The sequence below is a fragment of the Malus sylvestris genome, chromosome 4 (genome assembly GCF_916048215.2).
Source record: "Malus sylvestris chromosome 4, drMalSylv7.2, whole genome shotgun sequence".
Taxonomy (NCBI): Eukaryota; Viridiplantae; Streptophyta; class Magnoliopsida; order Rosales; family Rosaceae; genus Malus; species Malus sylvestris.
Window position 1 is genome coordinate 22,985,159 of NC_062263.1, and position 16,966 is coordinate 23,002,124.

Genomic DNA, 16,966 nt, shown 5'->3' on the forward strand with positions numbered 1-16,966 from the left:
TCACTAACCATGTCATTTGCAACAGTTACAGCAATATTTTCATTCGAAAGTTTGACCCTCTTTGAGGGGTTTTCTATTGCATTTGTGAATGGCAGACATGTTTTGATGTCCTCATGAGAGGGAAATGTCGCATCACTTCTTTCTCCTGCATAGAATTAAATCAAAATCTTTGAAGAATAATGTACAATATAAGAAAACTATATGGAATTAAATACCTCCGAAGCAAGTTGAATTTTTTATACTAATCTTCTTCAACAACACGCGTGTGAAACATCCTAAAAGTTTGAAAAAAAATCACAAAACTGATCTATCGAAAAATGATGAGTCCGAAGATAATTTAAGAGAGACGAGGAAGAGATCAAATTTTGAAAAGAACACATTCAATCAATCTTATTCCTTTTACCCTCTCCTCAGTCCATTTGCTCCCATGCCACTCATTCTTATAGAGAAGTAGGTTCTCGTTAGTTTTTCCAAGTCTCTTTCAATCTCAATTGCACTAATTTTCACTTCCATCCCTATTCTTCGCCCCTTCCTCCTCCCTCTTAAATGTTAAAACGCACCTCAGTTTACCTTCGATTTCTAAGTTGCTAACCATGATAAAATGAAAAAAACTAATTGTGAAGAATAACTATATTATTAACTTCATGTACTCATAAAAAAGTAGGAAGGTATTACTGGACGATGAAACCTATGATGCGAGTTAGTAATTGTTTAGCTATGAACTAAGTATTCATTTGCTTCACATGAACACACAAAAATGGCAAACTGCATTACATAAAAGAAAAGAACAATTGCATTACATAAAAGAAAAGAACAATGTATGACACGAATTACCTTTGGAGATCACATGATAGGAATATCTAGCTAGAAGAAGATTTCTTTATATATTTTTTAGGGTAAACTGTCGGTTTACCCCCTGAACTTTCACCTCACTTTCGATTTTTCCCCTGAACTTTTCTATTGGAAAATTAAGAACTCAAACTAATTTTTTTAGCCAATTTGCCCCCTACCGTTAGTTTTTCATATATTCCATCCATATTTCCGTTAAGTGAGACCATGTGCATAACATGTGAGGATAGTTAAGTCATTTCAATTTAAAAATGATTAAAAACTGAAAATAAATAATAATAATAATTTTCCCTCTATTTTTTCCCGCTAATTCCTATCCTCAATTTTAATTTTCCCTCTCATTCCTATGCATGAGAAATAACATATGAAGTTATTGTCTTCATAAGTAGCTAAGTTAATCTTTTTTTTGAAGCATGTACTACCATTTTTATTTTCTCTAACAAATTAATAATTTGACAAATGCTCATGGTGTTATTGTCTCCAAAGCAGTGCATTAATATAATTTGACAATAGCACCATTAGCATTTGTCAAATTATTAATTTGTTAGAGAAAATAAAAATGGTAGACAATAACACCATATGTCATTTCTCATGCATAGGAATGAGAGGGAAAAATAAAATCGAGGATATGAATTAGCGGGAAAAAATAGAGGGAAAGTTTTGCTTTTTTTATTATTTTCAGTTTTTTAATCATTTTTAAGAGTGAAATAACTTAACTACCCTCACATGTTGTGCACATGGTCTCACTTAACGGAAATATGGATGGAATATATGAAAAACTAACGGTAGGGGGCAAATTGGCTAAAAAAATTAGTTTGAGTCCTTAATTTTCCAATGGAAAAGTTCAGGGGGGAAATCAAAAGTGAGGTGAAAAGTTCAGGGGGTAAACCGACAGTTTACTCTATTTTTTAAAATAGAAAATTCCAAAGCTTAGGACAAACTACGATAAGAAAAATAAAAAGAATTAGATTGCTGGTTTGCAAACTCGCGTTGGGCTGCGACTATATCCTTGAAAACTAAACTTGAAAATATAAAACATTTACGGAAAGTTTGAATCCCCATCCCATTAGGCCCAACTAATTTGTTTAGAAATTAGAACTACAAAAGTGCAATCTAATTGGCACGATTCATGACGTCCACTTCTTCTTCTTCTTCTTCTTTTTTCTTATTCTTTTATTTTATTTTTTTATTTTTTTTTTACACCAATGCTATTTTATTATGTGAAACGATAGATTTGTTAGATTAAATATTATATTAGAGAGCTGACGTGGAGGGGGATTTTTAGGTACATAAACATATATGCATGGATTAATGATCTTGACAATTTAAATTACAAGCCTGTTAGTACGCTATTGACTTGTAATTCTTACGGCATATGCTAGATATATTTAAGGGAGTTTTAACGAAAAGTCCACGGTACTGTTTACTTTAACAAAAAACCACATTTTTACACTAAAAAGTCAAACCTGGTACTATTCACTTTACTCTTTATTTTGTCCTTATCGTTAAAATTCAAAATTTTCAAACCATTTTCATTAGTTTTCCTTATATTTAATCTTCAAAAACAAATACTTTTGTTTTACAGAAAACTCTACAATTAATTTTTCTAGTTAACAATAACAAACTTGGCCACATAACGATGGCAAGGTTCGAGTTGATTGAAAAACTGACGACATAGACAAACAAAATCATGCTTAAGCTAATATCACGTGGGGATACTAATAAAATTTGTGGCAATTGTTAAAGGGAAAGTAAACCTGCTTATGGTGCACGTCTCAATAATTTTCAAGACATTTCAATTGATCAATCTTAAAAATAAAAATGGATCTTTCCAACTAGTTAAGTTTTACCTTAACTATATAATGGGGTTGGATTGGATTGGATTTGGTTTGAATCTAGATAAAGTTCTTATATCTGAACGAATCTGTAAAATTAAGGAAGGTTTGTATCTTTTCCTTTTCAAATGATAGAAATTCATTAAATTCAGTAGAAACGTTTACATCAAAGGCCAAAGTATTAACCAACCACTATGACTCAAACGGATCCCAGCCATGAAATCCCTTGAAACAAAAGAAGCCACTAAATGTGGTGCCTTATTACAAACAAGGAGCAAAAAGAACTTCTAATGACCTCTTTCACCAGTCAATTGGAGCCTACTATTGCCTTTTATTTTGTCTTCCATTTTTGCTAGGACAGTGCTCATCGATTAACAACATTGCTTGTCGAAAAAGAAAAGAAAAAAGTTCTCACAAGAGTTATCTTCGACGGGAGAAGTTAAATTCGGCAAGTAAAGTTGGTTTTCGCTTCTTCGTCGTACTTCCAGATAGAAGGATGGCGATGAAAGGAGTTTTTAATATGCTCCGACATTGGAACTGTTAAATGGGTTTAATTTCAAGATGTTAAATCTAAATCTACACATTTTTCGGACAACTACCCTGTGTATTTACAGACAGTTGAAGCATGAACAGTAACAAAAGATGCTAAAAGAGATGATACAGAAGTTCTCATTACATTCCTGGATTTGATCTAAGTTCGAACTTTTATCGTTTTGGAACATTTAATCTGCAGAACTTGTCAATAATAATTTGGTATAACGATCCACTTCGCTGCGATGAACTTCTAAGTTTGTGAATTTGTGAGGGAGTACGTAAGAATTTTCCTACTATAATGTCTGCAACTATGCAGGCAACTTCTAAATTTGACCAGCTTCTATGTTGAGGTAATTAATCACATGGTTACTGCCCTCTTGTTCTATATACTAATATTAAAAATAAAAGAAAAAATTGGTATCTTATCATCCATTGGACTTTCTACGAATCTGGATAGTGTACGTTAAATGGAAAATGGGAATGGACTTTTCTTGACGTGCCCTACTTCTGTCAGGCATAGGAAAAATTCATCAATTTCTTGGATATTATATGTGTTTATTACTAATTAAAGGGAAATTTTATTCAAATACATATTTTGTATTTCTACACCAAACTTAAATTTTTTACGTGTATTGTCTTTTCTACTATATTATATATACAACCATCAGGTTCCGTGTCACATCCCAGTCTTGACTCCACCGTAGCATGATATTGTTTGTTTTGGGTCCCGACCACGCCCTCACAGTTTTGTTTCTGGGAATTCACACGAGAATTTCCCAGTGGGTCACCCATCATGGGAATGCTCTCGCCCAAACTCGCTTAACTTCGGAGTTTCGATGGAAACCGAAGCCAATGAGTTCCCAAAAGGTCTCGTGCTATATAGAGGTGGGCATGCACATATAAGGCACATCACCCCCTCTCTGTTGGTCGATATAGGATGTTACAATCCACCCCCCTTAGGGGCCCGACGTTCTCGTCGGTACACTCACACCACCACACACCAGAGTGGCTTTGATACCATTTTGTCACATCCCAGTCTTGACTCCGCCGTAACGCAATATTGTTTGCTTTGGGCCCTGACCACGCCCTCATGGTTGTTTCAGGGAACTCACACAAGAACTTCCCAGTGGGTCACTCATCCTGGGAATGCTCTCGCTCGAACTCGCTTAACTTCGGAGTTCCGATGGAACCCAAAGCCAGTGAGTTCACAAAAAGCCTCGTGCTATATAGAGGTGGGCATGTACATATAAGGCACATCACCCCCTCTCCGTTGGTCGATGTGGGATGTTACAATATGGGTTCATTCCCGCTCACCGCGCACTCTTGTATTTAGGCACTTTTAGGTTTAAATTTATTCACATTTTCCACATCACTACATTTTATGGCTTCGTCACCTTCCAAGTGTAGGCCAGCACAGCTCGATTTGAAATTCTAGTGGACATTTCGGGTCGGGGTGTGTCATTCCACCATAAATGTGAGATTCATTCTCAATATGTCATCTCACATATGTCGAATTTTTAAGACTAACACATAGACAACACAAACAGAATGACATTAAGTACGTGTGGCCGTTGGTTTTCACATGTGGGACAACCTACTCTGTTGCCATGAAGAAGTTGAGGTCTACCATAAAACCATTTAGCGATATGGAGAGTAGCCCAACTTAATATGCCGTTGCAAGGTCTCTTCTCCTATCATTGTGAGATTCATTCCCAACACTCTCCTCCAACCCCTCCCAGCCAGAGCCTTCCATCGTCTTCGTTGAGTAAATTCAAAAGGTTTTGTTTGGTCCGAAGTTATGTATTTTTCAACGTTTTTGTTTTTTGTCTTTTGTTGATTTTCAAAGATGATTTACCAAGTAGAATGTGGGTGTGGATAATAAGTGGGTGTAGAGATACATTCTATGGATTTTGAGCGCTTTTGATTTTTCAATAGATTTTGTGGATTGGATTCATTCTGTTCTAGCTTCAGCTCATCTCTCTATCCTTACCAATGGTTCAATTGAAGGTTTTTTCACATATTCTCGTGGTGTTCGGCAAACTCATCTTTTTATCTCCCAACCACCACACATATATATAATAACCTATCATTATAAATGAGAGCTAATTGCTCAAATCAAGGTGTTTATATATAAGGTTAACATTCCAAGTCGACATAGCCACTGCCGTTGACCTAATCGGAAGAAGAGCAGACAATGATGTGCCTCAAGGGTTCTTCACTTCATTTCTACCGGCATGCTCGACAAATTTAGTAGGAGAGTGAAAAAATCCTTGGCAACACACACAAAAATACTTGGCCATCCCGGGTACACAATATCCCTTCAAAATGTCTCCCGCATGCTCCAGAGGTTCTCACTAACCATGTCATTTGCAACAGTTACAGCAATATTTTCATTGGAAAGTTTGACCCTCTTTGAGGGGTTTTCTATTGCATTTGTGAATGGCAGACATGTTTTGATGTCCTCATGAGAGGGAAATGTCGCATCACTTCTTTATCGTGCATTGAATTAAGTCAAAATCTTTGAAGAATAATGTACAATATAAGATAAGAAAACTATATGGAATTAAGTATCTCCAAAACAAGTTGAATTTTTTATACTAGTCTTCTTCTATAACGCACGTTTGAAACATCCTAAAAGTTTGAAAAAATCACAAAACTGATCTATCGAAAAATGATGAGTAAGAAAATAATTTAAGAGAGACAAGAAAGAGATTGAATTTTGAAAAGAACACATTCAATCAACCTTATTCCTTTTACCCTCTCCTCAGTCCATTTACTCCCATGCCACTAATTCATATAGAGAAGTAAGTTTTCATTAGTTTTTCCAAGTCTCTTTCAATCTCAATTACACTACTTTTCACTTCCCTCCCTATTCTTCTCCCCTTCCTCCTCCCTCTTAAATGTTAAAACGCACCTCGGTTTACCCTCGATTTCTAAGTTGATAAATATGATAAAATGAAAAAAAACTAATTGTGAAGAATAAATATATTATTAACTTCATGTACTCATAAAAAAGTTGAGAAATACTACTAGACGATAAAACCTATGATGCGAGTTAGTACTTTTGTAGCTATGAATTAAGCATTCATTTGTTTCACGTGAACACAAAAAAAATGACAAACTGCATTATATAAAAGAAAAGAACAATGTATAACACGAATTACCTTTTGAGATCACATGATAGGAATATCTGGCTAGAAAAAGATTTCTTTATATATTTTTTTTAAATAGAAAATTCCAAAGCTTAGCACAAACTACCATAAGAAAAATAAAAAGAATTAGATTGCTGGTTTGCAAACTTGGGTTGGGCTGCGACTATATCCTTGAAAACTTGAAAATATAAAACATTTACGGAAAGTTTGAATCCCGTTAGGCCCAACTAATTTGTTTAGAAATTAGAACTACAAAAGTACAATCTAATTGGCACGATTTATGACGAACAATTTTTTATTTTTTTATTTTTTTTACACCAATGCTATTTTTTATATGAAACGATAAATTTGTTAAATTAAATATTATATTAGAGAGCTGACGTGGAGGGGGATTTTTAGGTAAATAACCTAATATGCATGGATAAATGATCTTAACAATATAAATTACAAGCCCATTAGTATTTGTAATTCTTACGTCATGTGCTAGATATATTTAAGGAGTAATTAGGTTTTCATCCTTATTTTTACTACTCTATTGATTAAAACCTTATTACTTTTCAATTTTTGATCAAGGTCCTTTGTATTAATAATATCATTAATTATTTCAATAATAAAATATTTTTTATTTCTAAATATATTCATTTAATATTAAAAATGTTACAATTAGTATATTTATATTTATGGCTAAATTTTTTATCATATATTTTTATTTTTAGTTTGTACCCATTTTTAATTTGCAACCCTTTTTTAATTTGTACCAATTTTCCTTTCAATTTTAATTTGTACCCATATATTAATTTCTTTTTGTGCCCATATTTTTGAAAGTTTTATTTGTATTGTACCCATATTTTTTTATTTATTTGTACCCATTTTTATTTTTGCTAAATGTACCCATTTTGAAGAATGTACCCATGTTTTGATACAATAATTTTTTGGTTATTTTTTATGAATGTACCCATGTTTACACACACACACACAATAGTATATTTATATTTTAATATTTGTAATCCCACAAATTATGTTTTTTATTTAAAATCTCATTACTATAAACAACTATAAATTTTAATTTTTAATTTAAAAAATATAGTAACGTACATAGAAATAAATTATCAATTAATTTTAGGGACTTGGATCAAAAATTGAAAACCAACAAAGTTTCAGTCAAAGATTATTCATAACTAGGGACCGCATCCAAAGTCTCCCTATATTTAATCTTCAAAAACAAATTGGCAAAGTTCGAGTTGATTGAAAAACTGACGATATAGTTCGGCAAACACAATCATGCTTAAGCTAATTTCACATGATGAGGATACTAATACAATTTGTGGCAATTGTTAAAAGGAAAGTAAACCTACTTATGGTGCACGTCTCAATAATTTTCAAGACATTTCAATTGATCAATCTTAAAAAGAAAAATACATCTTTCCAACTAGTTAATTTTTACCTTAACTATATATTGGGGTTGGATTGGATTGGGTTTGGTTTGAATCTAGATAAATTTCTTATATCTGAACGGATCTGTAAAATTAAGGAAGGTTTGTATCTTTTCTTATTCAAATGATAGAAATTCATTAAATTCAGCGGAAACGTTTACATCAAAGGCCAAAGTATTAACCAACCACTTTGGCTCAAACGGATCCCAGCTATGAAATCACTTGAAACAAAAGAAGCCACTAAATGTGGTGCCTTATTACAAACGAGGAGCAAAAAGAACTTCTAATGACCTCAAATGCTTTTGTAAACTCTGTATGTCATATAAGAGACCTTCAAGCATAGCGTCAGGATGCATGCACCCTTAATTCCAACTTACCTCCAGAAAACCTTTCTCTACACATGCCAAAATTAAGGAAGGTTTGAATCTATTCAGGAACTCTTTTATGTCTACTCCCATTCACGATATCACTGTGGTTGAATCATACAGCTTTTTTGTTGTCCTTTCTTATTTGAGTTATGTGTAGAAAACAAGAACTTCTTCCATTTCGAAAAAAAGATCTAAGGTTGGAGTCGACAATGATTCAAATTTATGTTTCTTTGAAATTCTCTTTTGAAGCTTTTAGCTAAAGTGTATATGCTCTTTTAGATTTCTGTAAGATTAAAAACCTCTGCGATATTACCTCAAGTAATTTTTGCTTTCAAACTCCCAAGTGGAAAATCAAGATCCACAAAGAAAGGTGCGGATCAGTCATCAAGTATTGGAGAATGGAAGATATAGCTGGGTTTCTACGAAGAACTACGAGAAGATTATTAGCCACAGTTCAAGGGAGCAGACATTTTGATGTTTCCAAATTCTGTCACGGTTCATACATCGTTTCTATTTTTATTTATGTGGTAACTTTTTACTCTAGAAATGGTGTAAATTTCTTTACTAACAAGTACATGAGCAATATCCATTGTCACATTTGTTAGCGTTTCATCCAGATGGGTATGTTGCCATGTACTTGCACTGCCAGTCCCAATAACAGAAGTGGTGAGGGTCATCAGGTCCACGTTGACGTCGACGTTCAACTCCTGGATGAGAACCTGATAAAAATTAAGAAAAAAGATTAATATCATCAAATAATTAAGCAGGACAGTATAGTTAAGTACTCTTAATTAGTTACTATTAAGAATTTATAAAAAAATTAATCTTTTACTGTTTCATACCAGTGATTGCTTCTGCAATGGCGTTGTTGTTTGCACAGCCACAAACACATCGACCAGTTTTGCACTTGTTGGCTAGGCACCCATAACACAAGCTTATACAATCAACAGGGCTTTCACATTGCACTGCTGTGTCCTCCTTTATTGTGTCTCTTGTTTCAATTTCTTTTGAAACACCTGCATTCGATTAACATTTTTCATCGATCTTTAGATTATTCATTCAGTTTCTAAGCGTTATGATTTCAAACTTTGTGTGCATGTATAATGGTAAGGGCAGGGGTCATGGACTCATGGGCTAAAGATAAAATCTCGCCCCTCAAACTAACATCATTCATGAAATTTAGCCTTGTGTTGTTCTAATGGCAATTGAGGCTAGAGGATAAAAAGTGTTAGGTGCCTCATTTTCATTGGCTACATGTATTGTCCTAAACATGAAGTCTTGGGCATAACCTGAAGGAGCCTTAATTGGGCTCCAACTAACCTAGGCTGATTAGCTCCGTTAGAAAGCTTTCTTTGCAACTTGGGACTAGATCTTCTTGTCTGGGCTAAAAGCCATGTGTTAGATATGCCCTTAGGGGGCGTTTGTTGCGCCGGACTATCTCGGACTGGACTAGCTTCAAGGACTAAGCTGGACTGGCTTAGACTAGACTAAGCTGGACTAACTTAGTGAAGCGTTTGGTACAGTGTTGGACTAAGAAGCTGGATAATAACAAATTCTAATATTATATTATTTAATATATAAATTATTAATATTTTATTATGATCTAGGTGACTGGAGATGACGAGGAGTCTATTGGGAGTGGTTGTTGAGCATGACGAGGACGAGAGAGGATAGTCTTAGCTAGTCCCATGGTTATTGGGGGGTCTCGCTAAGACCTCTTAGTGAAGGGTTTTGTCCATGCTAGTCTCCTTTAGTTTCATTAATGTTAGTCCCAGCATGGAATAAACACGGTATTGGACTAACAGCTAGTCCAGTCCCACTTAGTGAGGGCAAACAAACGCCCCCTTATTGTTTAACAATACTATTCAAACTAAACTATAGAAAGAAAAAAAGAAGGCAGGTAGTGGTTTGCAGTAGTGGATAGGGCCTTTCTCCTCAATTTACTTGTAGCAGTAACTGTACATTTTTTACAATGTTCATTTACTGATCGCACTCGATCCCAAATGATCAAATGTTTCAAGTACCAATGCCATTTACTTTCTAAGAAGGTTGGTGAATATTAGGAGCCTAAGGGGCTTTCCATTTCAATGAATGTTCTTTTTCTTGGTTGTTTATTTTCTTTTCCATTTCTCTTTCATGTTCGTGGCTGTGTTCTTGGGTTTCTTGGAAAGTGGAAGCACTATGTTCTATAAGATGAACGATGTCACACGAGTTAACATTTATGATCCATATGATTCTCTTCATAGTTTATACAGTTCTCATTTCCCATTTACAATCGAGCACTTTGGCATGCATGATTTGATGTCAATTTGCCGAACACATGTGGAGACAAGCTCGTCGTGTCTAGATGAATGCTGCATATGTTTTTGAGGGGAAATATTTGAGTAGGAGAGATTTTTATCGCAACTAGAACATAGTTTTAATGGCGTCACTTGCCACATAAATGTTTGACATGTGTTTAAAAAATAAATCATTTGTCCAATGACCATTTGCCACTTGATGAGAAGAGAGTATCTCTTCTTATGTAAGTACAACCTCCAGTACTCATAGTCCTACACGTTTGTGAGAGTGGGTAATCAAGCTACCATATGGATATTTTTCTTGTTATTAGAATTGCCAAAGTGCTAAGGTGGCTTACGGGTAGGGCTTCAGCTTCCGATAATCCTTTCACGTTATGTGAGAAATAGAGAGAATTACCGCATATCTCTAATAAATAATGGCTACCATTGGTCGTTTACAGTTATAACTCACAGTCTCACATACCATAAAACCGATGCTATCATAATTCGATTCTCATTATAATTATGAGCGACGACTTATATCGATCGGACGTTAGCTTTCATAATCTCATGATGGAATTTGCAATAAAGTGTACAGATTACTCACATGCAAGATGGCCAAGGTTTCTCTAGGATTGTTGACTTCTTGGACCTATGAAATACGACTACAAAAGTTATCAAAATTTTCACAAAAAATAATGAAACATTCTTCTTTTCACCAGTGGATTCTTATGCATAAAGCTTTGTTTTTATTTGGGTGATTATAATAGTTTGCTGTGATTTACTAGTGTAGATGTGATATAATATTGTAGTATTAACACTCTTTACCTTTAACACTATTTTTTTGGACCAGTTAGTAGTTTCGTCATGATAATTTACTCTTTGATTTGGATCAGTTAGTAGTTTCGTCATAACAATTTACTCTTTTAAGGTTTACCTACAATCTTATTACGGTTTGTTCATAGGTATACTTTAATTGACTTCGACTAAATTGGATGATCAACATTTTCACAAGACAAGCATATAAAATTATTGAAATTAAATTATATTTTCGTTGCTGATATACTTGCAGGCAATGCCTCAGTTGTCGCTAAAAGTCTCAAACTCTTTTCACACCAAAATAGAAGAGTTGAAGCTTCAACCAAAAGTCTAGGGTTTCAAAGTTCTAGACGGAGAAACTTGAAGAATATTTACAACATTTCAGAAGTTTCCTAGTCCTTCAACTAGCAGCATTGCAAGTCCACAGATTTCCCCACACATTTTCATAAGAAATCTCAATAAATTCATCAATGGCTTGGTGCAATAGCGTGTCAAGGATCCGCCCTTCAAATTCCTCGCAGATTTCTTCGAAACCTTCGAACCCGACCACATTCTTGGCCACCCAGTTTGATTCTTTCAAATCCACCTCCGTCCAATTTTGGATTTTGGAAGCCAGCAGCTTTGCGTAGTCTCTGGTTTCCTCTTCGTTAATCGGCTCAAAATCTTTCCTTTTTGCTGCCTTCACTTCTGAGCTGTCACTAAAAGGAGCTTTTGGTAACGGTTTCACAGTGGAGTTCAAATCCATGGGAATTGAATATCCTATAAGAAAAATTAACCCACAAAAATGAATTGGTTAGACAATGTGCTACATGAAATTACTTAGCATTTTGCAATCAAAACTGAGGAAACAAAAGCAGACATGGGCTTAGTAAAGTTGATCAACAACCAGTATCGAACTCATTTTTCGCAATTTAGATTAGAGTGATTAGAATATTTGTAATCAGAAATAAAAATTTGTTGGAAACAGAACAAACCTGATAACCAAGCTTCATGCTCGATCAACATGTCATCAATGTCAAGAACTGAAACAGGGCTTGCATCGCTCTCTGAGGAGCCATGAAATTCAGAGGCCTCTTTTCCCTTCTCAGCTTCATTTTTATGGTTTCTCTTCTTGATTTTTGGTTCCACCACAACTTTCTTCTTCTGGGTTGCTTTTTTCAATGCAAGATTTCCACTCTCCCCCTTCGAATTTGCACCAACATTTTTGTAACTCTTTGAAGATTTTGCACCAAATTCCCTTCTGGGCTCATCTTTTAAACAAGAAATCTTCTTGTTTTGCTTTATCATTACAGTTTTTTCCTTCTTCTCCTTCATAATCTCATCATTCTTCACCTTGTTCTTCTTACTCCTCTGTTCCTTCTTCCCCTGCCTCAGTTCCCCAAACCCCACCTCAGATTTCTTCACCATCGACCCAACTCCCTTCGATTTCTCACCCACATTGTCCAAACACACAACCATAAAATCATGGCTATTCTTCTGCCGATGCATAACCTCCGGAACTTCACGAAAAGAAACCGAGGTTCGAACCCTACGATGCAGATCATTGGAGTCAAAACCCATCAAGTAATCTGCAAAACTCAACGACCTACTTCGACTGACCAACTCCGGGGCTCTTGAAACCCAATTTGTTTCCGGCAACGAGTCCAAACCCATCAGCCTTGCCACGATTCCAGGCGTGACAGAAGCTGAAGTTTGAATTTTGGGATCAGGGTTTTGTTTTATGGGGGATTTTGCGAGTTGGGTAGTGTTAGATTCTGGAATTTGATCTGATGGGTGTGTTGGAACGCTTCCATTGCACAAAAGCCGGCGCAGGATGCCGTTGAAACAGCCAGAGGTCTGATGAACTGAGTTACCACTCATGACTAACTTTTTTGAGAAAGAGAGAGACTGAGAGAGATTTGATGCTGTGTTTTTGGAGTGAGAGAGGGGTTTTTTTGGGTGATTTGAATATGGTGGTGGTGTTAGTCGTTTATCAAGGAAGGATTGAAGACTTTGGTCGTTGAGTTCACATTAGGAACTGGAAATTTATAAAAATATGGGAAAATTGGTGGCCGGACGCGCACTTTGGTCGCGTAAAGAATGTATAGTTAAACACAAAATGGTCCTCACCGTGTTGTTGTTGTCAGTCATGTTAAATAATATTTATAATTCATAATTTTTTAGTCACTGTACCTAGTAATTGTATGTATTCTTCTGTAATTTTCAAGTCTATGATCATACGAAAGACTAGTTTGGTATTTATATGCTTTTAATAAAAATTGTTTACGTTGTGCTTTTTATAAAAACTGTTTTTGTTGTAGTGTAGAAATAAATAACTGTAAAATAAAATTGTTAAGTGTTTGGTAAACCTTTTTTTTAAAGTGCTTTTAATATAAAAAAAAACAGTGTCTAAGTGTTTGGTAAATTTTTATATAAATTGTTTTGAATATGTTAAATAACTGAAAATGATATAGTATTTAATGTGATATAATATGTCAAAGACAATAATGTAACGGCAAAAATTGTAATTTTGTAAAACATGTGGAGATATACTTGTTATTTGAAAAGTTCATTAAATGAGCATTAATTACTATGCTTTGAAAAAGCATAGTAGACTATGCTTCTGCTTTTCTATATTTTTCTACTTTCATTGACAGTAGTTTAAAAAAAAATTGTTTTTTTTTTTTTGTTTTACCAAACAAATTTAATGTTCTAGATTTCTTAATAAGCAGTATTTTTTTTAAAACACCACAATTCCAAACCAACCCGAAGAGACATTGTACTCTTTACACACAAATGAAATCTTGGAAAGCCAATTCTACAGGGTACCGGCCTTCTTAAATCCTAGGGTTTCAAGTTTCTTACCTGTGATCATGTTCTTCTTCTGTCTATCTCATATGGCTTCGTCAAATTACCTATTTTCTTCATGAACATGAATTTTGGTCTCATATTGATGGCTCGTCTCCCCCACCACGCACAATCATAACCGATCCCAACCCCATGGACACCAACACAACTTCTATTGAAATTGACAACCCGGAATACGCCACTTAGGAAGATCAACTTTCATCTCCTACCTCACACAAGCACCATCTCCGGAGCCATTCTCCCGGTCACAATTGGCTGTCCCATCGCATTTGAAATTTGGACCGCTCTGCCACACTGCATTTTCTTATTTATTAATGTGTCACACTATTAAATATTATAACCTATTTGATTGGTTTTTTAATTTTTTTCAAACAAACAATAGTATCTACATTAAAGAAGTATGAGAGTGGGTCAAGTCTTACAATGAGTTTGCCATAATAATGTGATTCAAGTTCGCTTTTGGCAAAAATCGAATCCAAGACCTCTCACTTACAAGTGAAGAGGAAGACCACTAAACCTTATTATTAAGTAACATTTAACTGGTTTATTATGTGCCTTATAACAGGAGAAATTTATGGGTAATCATGATGCTAAGGCATCTCAAGCATATCACGCACTGACATAATTTTTCACATAGCATCACAAAATTGATTTGAAGTATTGTTATCCTTTTTCTTCTCTTTTCTTTTTTTAATAAATGTTAGACAATATTTACACCAATTCATCTAAATTAAGAAGAAATGTGATGGTTACATACCAAACATAATGAGTTTAAAAAAAAAAAAAAAAAGACGATATAGACAATTTACGAAATTATGCTATCTTGAAGTCCAATTGCATGTAGGAGATTGCCTTTAGTATCAACTAGCCAGCAAGCATGAAGAATAATTAAAACATGGAGTTGAAAAATGGAAGAAACGCGTGGGTGGCATTTGGGTCCTTCATCTCTATTTGTTTTGCCATTTCGGGGATATTCTTTTCTTTTTTCCACGAGGAGAAGGAGAAAAGATGCCGAAGTTGTTGACCATTTTTCCCTCTGAAGTTTGAGACACCGTGGTACGAATTCCCACTCACCGACTTTGCTGACTCCTTATGTAAGAGCTTATCGGTCTCAATCGGTTCGAAGCTCTGATGGGTTTATAGAGTGAGTCTTAAGAAAACAATTATTTTTTCTTTTCAATATCATCCTTCGTCTTGGGGCAACCAAGCCATCTCCAACAGCGGCGCTCTATCTAGTCAACAACAACAACAACTAGGCAACATAACCATTAGCCACCACCACCACCCTCCGGCACAGAAAACTCCATCACCGCCTCCATTATGAACCTCACCGCCAAAACTAATTGCCAATTCATCCTCTAGATCTTCATCATTGTCCAACTTTTTGTTTCTTATTGTTTTTTTTGTCAAATAATAGATTTTGTTAGATTAGATGTCAGGTTAGCCACCGACGAATTTTGACTCATGCCATCATGTAAATGACGTCTTGCCATTTTTCTTTCTCATTTAATTGATTGGTTTTCATATATTAGATAATTAAGAGACGGAGTGAAATCTAAATGCTAAGCGCAGTAGTAAAATTTCAATTTGATATAACATAACCTTGTCTCCAAGCAATCCATAACCAGCGCTTTATATTAATACAAGAAAAATGGGTGTTCAAAGAAAAATAAATTCCCGAAAAGTAAAAGAAGGATATTCTTGGAAGTTTAGTACATTATTTTGGGTGTCCAAAGACATGTGTGAAGGTAAATCGGGTGTCCACAAAAACAAGGATGTCTTAATACGAAACTTGGGTGCCAACATAACCACTCTAATTATATATTTTGCACACATGCGGATTATGGCATGTAGCAATTTGATCCTTATTATTTTCATAATTTGAAAAATATAATCATTAAAGGCTATTGTTACAATAATAGAGAACAACTTACATGAAACTATCTTACCGTTACATGACGTCTTAATCTAATAATACAATATCATTTGCTAAAAAACTTACACATACCATTATTTTATTAGAATAGGAACTTACAATGCATCGTAAACCCATTTTATATAAGTTCCTTCCCACATAATGGGTCATGCGGCAGTCTAACAATGAAGTTCAGTTGACAAAAAAAAATGTTAATTTGATCTGAGTTGGTCCTTTTATTTCTTACATGAATGGTAGATCAGTCACAGGCAGATTAACAGAAGCCCCATAAATGAAACGTAAGAATTTTTTAAAATAAAAATACTTTTTAATCTTCTTGATACAAACAGATGAAAAATAACATGTGTAGCTGCATCCATGTTAGCAAAAGAATAGGTCATGTAAATTAGAGTAGAAAATCAATTAAATTATAGGCTCCGGAGTAGAGACTAGAGAGAGGTGTAAGATGTGATTGAGATCAGTCACAATTTGATCGATGAAAGGTGTAGATATCGACAAAAGCGACAAAGACTTAGATGCGTATAAGACTCCGACGTTGTTTAAGACAATGACTCGGGTATTTGCCTACAGTTAGGGTTTTGATTTGTCTCCTGCCTCCTAGTCCACAATTTATGGTGTCCAACGCTACTGAAATCTTTAAACTTTGTGATATTTTAGTGTAGTTTTATTTTGTTGGGCGTTTAGCTATGGATAGAGTCATGTAGGGATAATGGTCCCATACCTACTATTGGAGGAATTGGTTCGAAGCTTGGATGGGCTTATACAGTGAAGGCATGTTTACGAAATCGAGCCATCATGAGTGTAGTGGTGCCCCCCACATCTGGATAAATGTTGGGTTTGATTCCTTAATTATCAATCATAGGCACTCTTACATTCATATATAAGTTTATCAAAAAGAGCTTAGTAATTTTTTT

At 34.8% G+C, this 16,966-nt stretch overlaps 1 protein-coding gene across 1 annotated transcript; it reads right to left on the reverse strand.

The window, feature by feature from the left end:
* Positions 1-11,474: 11,474 nt before the first annotated feature.
* Positions 11,475-13,289, reverse strand: LOC126617713 (uncharacterized). Its single transcript, XM_050285755.1, has 2 exons — positions 12,244-13,289; positions 11,475-12,028 (listed from the first exon to the last, which is right to left on the reverse strand). Exons 1-2 carry the CDS (start codon positions 13,127-13,129, stop codon positions 11,670-11,672), a joined length of 1,245 nt encoding a protein of 414 aa, XP_050141712.1. The 5' UTR covers positions 13,130-13,289; the 3' UTR covers positions 11,475-11,669.
* Positions 13,290-16,966: the final 3,677 nt, after the last annotated feature.

Coding starts and splice junctions, on each gene's coding strand:
- LOC126617713 (XM_050285755.1), bottom strand. CDS start 13,129: ATGAGTGGTAACTCAGTTCATCAGACCTCTGGCTGTTTCAACGGCATC. Junction 12,029..12,243: donor GCATGAAGCTTGGTTATCAG/GTTTGTTCTGTT, acceptor TTTTTCTTATAG/GATATTCAATTCCCATGGAT.